The sequence below is a fragment of the Humulus lupulus genome, chromosome 2 (genome assembly GCF_963169125.1).
Source record: "Humulus lupulus chromosome 2, drHumLupu1.1, whole genome shotgun sequence".
In the NCBI taxonomy this organism is placed as follows: domain Eukaryota; kingdom Viridiplantae; phylum Streptophyta; class Magnoliopsida; order Rosales; family Cannabaceae; genus Humulus; species Humulus lupulus.
In genome coordinates this window covers 23,474,189-23,485,290 of record NC_084794.1, presented here as the reverse complement: position 1 = coordinate 23,485,290, position 11,102 = coordinate 23,474,189, and the positions used below count along the sequence as shown (strand labels likewise).

Genomic DNA, 11,102 nt, shown 5'->3' with positions numbered 1-11,102 from the left:
CTTTCCAAATTTTGGTGTTCCTATAAATGTTACAATAAAAAAAAATGCTAAAAAAATTGATTTGAATTTTTTTATATATAGTGGAAAAAACTATAAAAAAAATTACTATAATAAAAGATAATAATTAAAAAATTAGTAAAATAATTATGTAATGTTAAAATATATGTGGAAAAAAGAGGAAAAAAGAAAATAGAATGAGAAAAGAATAAGTACAAAAAATGAAGAAAAAAGAAGGAAGGAAAACTAAAAAAAATGAAAAAAAAAACAAAATAAATGATGAAGGAAAAAAAATAGATGAATGAATAAAAATGAAAAGAAGAAGAAGAAAAATAATGGAAAAATGGATATAAAAAAATATGAATGAAAAAATTAGTAGTAAAAAATGAAAAAAAAAATGGAAGAAGAAAAAAATAAAGAAAAAAGCTTATATGTGTGAAACAAGAAAAAAAAATGGAAGGAGAAAATAATAAATACAAAAATGAAAAAAAAAAAAAAAAGAAAACTGAAAAAAAAATATGAACAAAACAAAACAAATGAAAGAAAAAAAAATAGATAAATGAAGAAGAAGAAGAAGAATGAATGAATGAAAAATGGAAAGGAAAAAAATTGGTAGAAAAAAAAAGAGGGAAAAAATGGAAGAAAAAATAAGTTAGGAAAAAAAAATAAAAAATTTGAAAAAAATAAAATTAAATAACCTTCAAAATCGAATAAAACATAACTATGATAAAAAAAAATGTAGCATTGCCATGTTTTAGTTAGCTACTAATTGTGTTTCTCATATTTTAATTTTTTTCTTTAATAAATTTTCTCATACAAATTAAGAAAAATATAATTTTTATATTTTTGCACATTGATGTTATAAAAGCCATATTTTTTTAAAAATCTCGTAAATATATATTTATGTCAATATTGTGTTTAGATGTCATATATATATATATATATATATATAAAGATTATTGATATAAATATTTATATATACTATAGAACTATAATTCACTCTATTATATATAAATATATTTTTTTTTAAAACAATGAATTAATTTTTATTAGAATTATTGATAATGTTTACCATTTTAAAAATAAGCAAACAATTGCACATTATTTCTACCTAGTATATAGTATAAGTATTAGAAAAATTGTATTATAATTTTATGGGAAAATGTAAAAAGTTAAGTGATAAAAGTCATAAATGTAAATGTTTCTAAAAGTTATTTTAACAAAAGTTATAATATGGTAAAAACATATATTTATACATTAATTTTTAAAACACCATATTTTCGAGTAATGATAAGTGCATGCATTTTTTACACAAAAATATTACACACGTCTATCTAGTAAAAAAATTTTAACCAATCATATTGATTCAAGATAGCTCCTATTAAATTAAAAAGTCTTGTTACATAAGTGTGCACAAAGTATGCATATATCATTACTCTTTTTAAAAAGATCACAAATATAAACCTTCATTAGAATCATACTAAACGTGGGTTGCATTTCACATTCACATTCCCAAGCTAATAAACCCCCATATCAAATAACCCATAAAAATTATTCCATGGTGTTAAAATTAGGGAGTAAAATATTTTGTCAAACCTAGAGCAAAAATCAGGATCAATCGACTAATTATTTTAGTATATGTGACAATAATTAAGTTGAACGAGACAAATTGATCTGCAAAACTAACTGTTGTTGTTGTTGCCGATCAATCAAAGTTGAATGACACAAATGGTGGAGTTTTCATAAGAAACATGGAAAGCCCAAATGAGATAAAAGTCAATTTAGAGGCCTTTGGGCATCTTTGCATCGAGAATTGTGGGACTCTCTAGCTAAGAAAACAAGCGTTCTTTGCCTTATTTTGGCTTTTCTTTAGATTGAGGGTGTAGGCCAGACTTGATAAGATTATGTTGTTGTCACTCTATATCCTTATCATATCAACGTACATATGAACTTAAATTTGCTCTTTGTTGTTTAAATAATGCTCCTTTCTGTAATTCTCTTGTGTTGATCTTCCATGTCATCTAGCTATGTAGTTGGGAGTGTTCTGTCATCTACTAACTGTCAAAACAATCCACTCGTAGGATTTTACTTGTACCTTCTTGTTAGGGAATTCACCTTCCTCACACCAGCTTCATCTACAAACACAAAAGCAACAAACCAATAGACACAACATACACAAATTTCAATAGAAAAATCAGCAAGAAAAACAATAAAATGAACACCAAGAATTATAGAGGTTCAGCCCAAATAACTTAAGCCTACATCCTCTTTGTACTCCCCTTGGGATGTTCTTCTCTGCACTATGAAACAGCAATGAAGATTACAACTTGTCATCACTAGAGAACTTCTACACTTGATGGATTACAATGCCTTGAACCCAAGCAAAACCCCAAGTACACTTGACCATGTACAAAGAAATCTCTCACCCAAGACCCAAGTGTTTCTCTCTCTAGCTCTCTCTCTTTCTCTCTCTGAAATAGCTCCTATTTTACAAAATGAAATATGTTCTCCTCTCACACTTTTAAACAACTGAGATAATAAGACTTATTTATAGGGGGTTTTACAACTGTCATCTAACTTAAAAAATACCATAAATAAACGCAGACCCATCTGGCGAAATGGTAGACAAGACTGGAAGAAAAACATAACTTTGCTGATGTGTTTTGATGTTTAATGCAGACCAAAAATTCTAACAAATTTCCACCTTGGTCTTCATTAAACATAAATTGCAGAGATAAACATAACTTCCCAAGGATCCCAGTTCAGCCATCAACTATCATCCATGATCAATTCTGAGCAAGCTTAGGCAGTAGTTACTTGCTCAATGGCAATATCTTAGTTCCAGCATCAGCGAGGTTCTCTTCTGTGGGGACTTTTTCAACATTGATTACACCTTCAGTGACCTTGTCACGAATAAAGTGATACTTGATCTCCACATGCTTAGTCCGGTCATGAAAAACTAGATTCTTACACAAATGTATGGCACTTTGACTATCTGAAAAAATTGTAGCTTTTCCTTTGAACACTTGTAGCTATTTTAGAAGACCTTGAATCCAAATACCTTCTTTGATTGCTTCAGTAGTAGCCATGTACTCAGCTTCAGTAGTTGAAAGTGCAACTACAGATTGTAGTTGAGACTTCCAACTCACACAATTCCCACTTACTAGAAAGTAATAGGTTGTAGTAGACTTTCTAGTGTCTCGGTCTCCAGCATAATCCGAGTCTACAAACCCACTGATTTCCACCTGATTAAGATGCCGCTTGTACACCAACCCATATCTAGTAGTATTAATCAAATAACGCAGCAACCACTTCATAGCATCCCAATGAATTCTTCCAGGATTTGCCATGTATCTACTTAGAGCACTAATCGAGTGTGATAAATCAGGCCTAGTGCAAATCATTAGATACATTATAGCTCCAACAGCATTAGAATAAGGTACCTTGACCATATCTTCCCTTTCAAACTCAGTTTTAGGACAATCAACATTTGTAAGCTGATATTGACTTGTCATTGACAGCTTTAGCACCCTTCATAGAAAACCTTTTTAGAACCTTTTCAACATAAGACTTTTGACTGATGAAGATGGTATGTTGATCCCTATTTCTCTTGATCTCCATACCTAAAATATTTGTAGCCATGCCCAAATCCTTCATTTCAAATTCTGTTTTGAGAAGAGCCTTCAATTTATTCAGCTTGTCCCTTTTGTCACTAATCAGCAACATATCATCCACATACAACAGTAGATACTCAACATCTTTGAATTGTTGTCCTTTGAAGTAGAGGCAAGGATCATAGTAGCTTCTTTGAAAACCATGCTTTATCATGAACCCATCAAAACGTGTATACCACTGCCGAGGTGATTGCTTGAGGCCATACAGCGATCTCTTGAGCAAACAAACTTTATCTTGACCTTTGAACATCTCAAATCCAATTGGTTGCTCCATGTAAATAGTCTCTTCTAAGTCACCATGTAAAAATGCAGTTTTTACATCCATCTGGTCAATTTCCAGATTGAACTGGGCAACCAAAGATAACATGATTCTTATGGTTTTATATTTAATGACAGGTGAGAAAATCTCTGTAAAATCCACTCCTTCCTTTTGAGTGAAGCCCTTAGCAACCAACCTTGCTTTGTATCTCACTGGTTCCTGATCATTCATGTCTTCTTTTACTTTGAACAACCATCTACATGCTACTACATTCTTGTCTTTAGGTCTATTAACCAGCGTCCAAGTATCATTCTTGTACAAAGACCTCATTTCCTCCTTCATAGCATCAATCCAATGCTTTCAATCTAAACCTTTTACTGCCTCTTCATATGAGTTGGGTTCTAAATTAGCTAACTCAAGTGCATACATCAGTGCATAAGCTATCATGTCATCCCAAGCTGTAAGTGTAAGCTTCTGGACTGGTTTTGGTTCTCTCCTGACTCTGTCTCTTGCAAGCTGATATGACGCAGTCGGATCTGGATGAATTTCAGATGCATCTACACTTTGTTCTGGTTGCATTTCAGCTGGAGTTTGAGTTGGAGTCTGAATCTTATTTTCTTCCACCTGATTTGTGTTGGGTGCTCTTGTTTCCATCTAAACTAAAGTCTCTACTGTACCTGCATTGTTAGTACTATTTTGTTCTTGACCTGCAGGAATGTTAGTTTGAGATAAACAAGGAAAACAATCTTCTTTAAATATAACATCACGACTGATTATAAGTTTGTAACATGTGTTTTCTTTAACCCATAATTTGTAACCTTTAGTTCCCTGTGGGTAACCCAAAAATACACACTTAACTGCTCTAGGATCTAATTTACCCTCTCTTTGATGTGCATAAGCAGCACACCCAAATACTCTTAAGTAAGACAAGTTTGGTGGTTTATTTGATCACTTTTCTTCAGATGTCTTAAACTCTGTAGTTGTATTAGGACATCTATTTACTAGATATGCAGCTGTCATTATAGCTTCCCCCCAAAATCCCTTGAGTATACCTGAACTAATCATCATACATCTAGTTTTATCAAGTAGTATTCGGTTCATTCTTTCAGCCACCCCATTTTGTTGAGGTGTTAATCACACAGTCCTATGTCTTTGAATACCATTCTCTCTACAATATGAATAAAAAATCTCATTACAAAATTCTAATCCATTATCGGTCCTCAATATTTTAATCTTCCTATTTGTTTGATTTTCCATAAAAAATTTCCAATTTTTAAAAGCCTCAAATGCATCATTTTTATGCTTTAATAAATGCACCCATACTTTTCTAGAAAAATCATCTACAATAGAAAGAAAATAATTGTTCTCCAATTGTGAGGAGAACAGATTTCATTTTGTAAAATAGGAGCTATTTCAGAGAGAGAAAGAGAGAGAGCTAGAGAGAGAAACACTTGGGTCTTGGGTGAGAGATTTCTTTGTACATGGTCAAGTGTACTTGGGGTTTTGCTTGGGTTCAAGGCATTGTAATCCATTAAGTGTAGAAGTTCTCTAGTGGTGACAAGTTGTAATCTTCATTGCTGTTTCATAGTGCAGAGAAGAACATCCCAAGGGGAGTACAAAGAGGATGTAGGCTCAAGTTATTTGGGCTGAACCTCTATAATTCTTGGTGTTCATTTTATTGTTTTTCTTGCTGATTTTTCTATTGAAATTTGTGTATGTTGTGTCTATTGGTTTGTTGCTTTTGTGTTTGTAGATGAAGCTGGTGTGAGAAAGGTGAATTCCCTAACACTTCTTTTGTCATATTTATAAAAAGAAGGGAACATAATCACTAACTTCTTTTGTCATCTAATAATAACAATAAAGGTAAGAAGTAAGAACACTGTTTTACCTTTTGAATTGTTTTTCCAATACCTGAAGAAATTCTTGTGTGTACATGATAAAAAGAAACATTACAATGAACCTTGTAATATTTTTTACCTTTAAGCAGTTGGAAAGCAAAGATGAATAAATACGTTCAGGTAAACTAATAATGGTGCTTTCTACACTGAAAAGATTCACAATTGCATTTTCAATAAAACATTGTTTGAAAAGATGCAAACTTTTAAGCAATTCAGGAACCAAGTTATAGAGATTAATATTGCACATATAGCAGTTCTTCTAATGACAGAACCTTAATATACTTTATTAGTTTCTTATACCAATGACTTTTGAAGTAGACAAAATCCACTTTGGCTGACTTGCCTTTACATTATAATAACTCGGCAGGAACAGCTATCTGGGACAACTGAGGGTTGCTTTAATATTTGATTACAGAACTCTTTTAAGAAAAAAATCTAACTATATAAGCTTCTTGATTATTTTAATAGGAAGAAAAAAAAACTACTGCATCATCACATTTTCCTAATCATTATTCCAAGTATGATCTAGAGATGTTTCTCTTCAGGCAATGATAAGGAGGTCTTGAAGCGAATCAAGAACACTGGTTATTGTTGCACTTTCTTCGAACATGAAAATGACATTGGCTGATGCTTCAAGCTAGAAACATCAAACAGTTCCATAAATCTTTGATCTGAAACTCTAGCTTTGGCCGCTGCAAATCGCTGGTACTCATCGAAGACGGATGAAAGGCACCATCTTTGTAACTTTCTAATGCATCCAACCAGGCAACCAGTTCGGTGCTGCCAATCAAAGCAAGTAACCATCTACAATATTTTAGAAGGTATACACATAGGACTTATAATCACAGAAACTTTGATCAAAGTAACAAATAATGTTGCTCTTACCTTCCCTCTTTTACAGTGAATCAAGACTGGGTGATTCTTTACATCTGTATTACAAAAATTGTAAAAAAGAAAAGTTAACCTATGACCCAAATCCTTTTTTAACTTAGAATTCAAAATCACAAGGGGAAATATAGAAAGAGATTAAAATGGCAGTGTGCTTGAAGTACCAAGAACAACTTGTAGTGCTTCACGGATTGTATCTTCTGGGATGTTAACAAAAGGCTCCTGGATGCACAATTGAATTCCATATGTCAGTTTGTATTTAGTGGGAGAAATTTATAATTAGTTGTAATTGATGTATAAAGATAAGTTTCTAAGCAAATATTATATTTCACCGAACTTAATCCTTACAAAGCTCAATATCATCATGTCCCTAACAATCAAAAACTATATGCCAAACTACGTATACATTTACCTAAGAACCAAAATGAAGTTCATACAAAAATATTCCCATTAATTAATTATTGTAAGAAAGAAAAATAACAGTCATTTGTTTCCCATACAGATTAGCGCATATTTAGTGTACAAACTTTACGGGTATAAACTAATACAAATAAATCTGTTCAAAAATGTATCCTAGGAACGAGTATTTTTTAACAATAATGTATACTCGGTATGAGATAATGTATGGTTGTATCTATTTATTCAAGTTAGCATTGAAATGTTATTACTTTCATAATTTTATGTGACAATTTTATTCGGATAAATATTGAAATTACAATAAACAAATAAAGAAATCTAATTTAAAGACAAACTAAATAACTTAAAAAACAAATAGAGAAATCTAATTTAAAGACAAACTAAATAACTTAAAAATACTATAGCTAGGGACGATGGCCCCGATTTTTTTTCATTTTAAAATAATTTATTTTAAAAAAAGTTAAATATATACATGTGTATAAATTTATATTGGCCTAAAATTTAAAAATACAAATATGTATGTTATATATGCTGTTTATATAAAAACTAAATTTACTTTAAGATTATATAATAATTATAAATAAATAAAATACAAAAACAGCATTAATAAATAAATATTCAATTTAAGGTTTGTGTTCTAAAATCAGTGAATAATGAAATTAAAAAAAAAAAGATAGAAATGTATAAGTAAAAAGTTTTCTGGTGGAATTATTATTATTTTTAAGTATTTCCATTCATTTAGAACCGAACTCAACTAAAAACTATTTTAATTGTATATGCTATATTGACAAAAAGTATTCATTATTATTAATATTAACCCAACACCACACCAGATAACATATTGTAATTATACATTCTCAAATTCAAATATATTGATATTGAATCTACTTGTTGCTATAAGTAATGATCCAATGTTTTTGTTTTTCCTTGAAAGAATAATCCAATGTTAATTAATTTGGGAGAATTCGAATTGAAAATAAAACAATATACTGATACAAGGACTTAAGACTAAACTATATACAAATAAAATAAAAATTAAAAAACCATCCTCAATAGGTAAATGTTCATTACAAAGTTTGTGTCGAACAATCAAACATGGGATTTGGGAAAATCAAATATTCAGCAAATTGCACTTATGGCTTTGTACTGTATACGTACTTTGTCTAATGTTATTTAATTTCAGAGAATTTATATTAAAATGTAATGTGCATGAGTCAGGACCTGAAAGAATCAGACAAGGAATTCTCTACATACAACTGCTGAAGCCCATAATCGGTTGGTTACTTATGGAAATATATTATATCATATTTATGCAAAAACTGGTAGGACCCCAAAGCATTTAATGATCAGTACCAATAAAGTATATATAAATAAAATATTTATTTATGTAAAAATATATCGAAGAGTTCAAGTCCTGTTGGAAGTAAAAGACACTCTGGTGGGATCCTCATAGACAGATTTTTGTAAGTTAATATGATATGAAATATAAACTAGAATAATTAGAACGTCGACACAGCTTTTGGATTGTAATTATATATCCTAGTACCACCAGGACTTCTACAAACATGAGTACTGTTACCGGCAAGGAAGCATAAATATATGTATATATATATATATAAATACATTATTACTAAATTATCATAATTAAATTAGCCAAAATGCATTTACATAAGGATAAAGTATAATAATTTAAAATAGCCATACACATAACTTAGCCTAGTGATGTTTTCGAATCCCATAAATATATATATACAAATATATATATATATATATATTTGAATCTCAATATCTTAACTCAAGTGGTTTAAATACTGAAAGCAGCAATCCATCAAAAGAAAAAAAAGTAAAAGCAGGAGCAGGCTTGCATATATAAATATAAATATATATACATACTTTAATAGAAACAATGCAACCAAAGGGCTTAGAAAAAGTAGACTTATCCTACTTAATTAATTACTTCAATTTATTATATTCATAATAATACGCTCAATTCTCAATCAAGCATCAAAAATTAAACACGGATATATTGAAGAAAGCCTTAAGAAAAATGCAAAAAGTTTGAAACAAGACAGAAAATTACAACACAAGCAATGAAAAATGCTGGCACATTATAATTATAGACCATATATTATCAAAAGATTCATAGACTAATGAATCAATAAATTAGGCAAATCAACCAGAAAAAATAGCATGTGATAATTGAAGAGAACACGTATAATATATTTAGAGAGAAATTTTACATGCTATCTTTCCAAAAGGATTAAGCCATAAAAATTTGTATTCATCAAAATTTTGGTGATCCAAAGAGTTATCATCATATGTAGTAATTGAATCAAATCCGAATTAAAGAATTGGAAAGTCAAGAAAGTTAGAGGGAATGGAGCAAAATATTATGTATACATATAAAAGAGTACCTTGTTACTTTCGATCCCAAATTGAAAAAGTTGAATTCCATTGGACTTGAGGAACTCCATGTTTATTTCAGGATACCGCTCCGGACACAGGCATCTAATAATCACACCAATCCACACTCAAATCAATCACAAACGCACAAGAAAAGCCCTAAATTCATCCAATCCTATCTTTTCAGTAAAAAAAAAAAAAGCTAATTGATAAAACAAAGCTTACATGATGGAGCGAAGGCCAAGAGTTTGGAGGAAAGAGAAGTTGGCAGAATCAGGAAAGCCAGACCTGAAAATGCCATTATCCACCATGGAAAAGTTCAGAGGCGGGATGAAAAGGCCGTCCCCTTCAACTTCTTCCATGTCGCAGTCGTCTTCGGCCGTAGGGACGTCGGCGATCAGCTTCTCGGGAAGGGGAAAGTGGCGGTGATCGAATGCCGGTGGATTAGAAGTAGGAGAAGGAGAAGGATCGACCTCGATAGTTCGGCACATCTCGTCGCCATGACCGGACTCGTCCTGATGTTCCAATTTCATTTTTAATAACAGTGGAGCCGAGCTAGTTAGTAAGTTCTCGTGAGAAACACACACCAAAGACCAAGAAGAGGGCTTGGGATCGCTGAGGATATTCTTAGAGATTTTTTTTTTTTTGAAAAAAAATAAATAATGGGCTGCGCGGTTTGAACTTTTTTTTTTTTTTTTTTTTCTGTTTGGAGTGACAGTTGATTTAGAGAGAGAGAGAGTTGCGCTGGCCTGTTTGGCATCGTCGAATGGTAAACTGTGTATTTATAGATTAAGAGAGACACGGCTCCGCAGTCAGAAATTTTAATTTATTTTTAAATAAATAAAGTAATAATTTTTGTATAGAAATTGTTAATAAAAATTTAGAAAGAAAAAACAATAATAATTATAATAATACGCTCGAATGATACATACGCCAGGCGCGTGTAAATAAAGGATTTCTTGGATCGAAGCGGATAAAGTAAAGGTCTCTTCTTACTTGGCGGTGGCTTCCTTCTATGCTTTCAAATAAAATAATTATTTACAAGACAAATAACATCCTAGCGAGTAGGGGTGAGCATCGGTCGGTTTGGACGATTTTTTCATAACATAAAATTCAGAATTCAATTTTCGGTCCGGATTGGTGCAATCCAAAAACCGACCGACCAAACCAGTTAAAAGAAAAAACTGATCGTTTTGAACCGCAGTTTGGTCGGTTAAACTGACCAAACCGAATTTCTTATTTTTTTTTAATTTTAAATTTTTTTTTTTTAAGTTTTAATTAAAAAACTAAAAAATTTGGATTGTTGGAATCCATTTTTGTGCATTTTTAAAACATAAATATATATAACATAATTTTATTTTTTTTATTTAATAATTAATAATTATATAATATTATATTATTATATATTATATTGTTCGGTCGGTTTCGGTTCCGCCGGTCGGTCCGGACAAAATTTTCAAACCGACCGAACAGTGGCGGTTTGCGCCGTTGGCAGTTTTTTCGGTGTTCGGTTTAATCGGTTTCGGTTTTTTTGGTGTTCGGAAGGTCGGTGTATACGGTTTTTTC

At 31.1% G+C, this 11,102-nt stretch overlaps 1 protein-coding gene across 2 annotated transcripts; it reads right to left on the bottom strand.

The window, feature by feature from the left end:
* Positions 1-6,091: 6,091 nt before the first annotated feature.
* On the bottom strand, positions 6,092-10,301 carry LOC133817495 (probable tyrosine-protein phosphatase DSP4). 2 transcript variants are annotated; one of them, XM_062250035.1, is made up of 5 exons: positions 9,762-10,301; positions 9,548-9,641; positions 6,881-6,938; positions 6,714-6,757; positions 6,092-6,632 (listed from the first exon to the last, which is right to left on the bottom strand). In XM_062250035.1, exons 1-5 carry the CDS (start codon positions 10,067-10,069, stop codon positions 6,414-6,416), a joined length of 723 nt encoding a protein of 240 aa, XP_062106019.1. In that variant the 5' UTR covers positions 10,070-10,301; the 3' UTR covers positions 6,092-6,413. The 2 variants fall into 2 exon arrangements, with proteins under 2 accessions (XP_062106019.1, XP_062106020.1); XM_062250036.1 differs by having other exon boundaries at positions 6,092-6,608; positions 9,762-10,300.
* Positions 10,302-11,102: the final 801 nt, after the last annotated feature.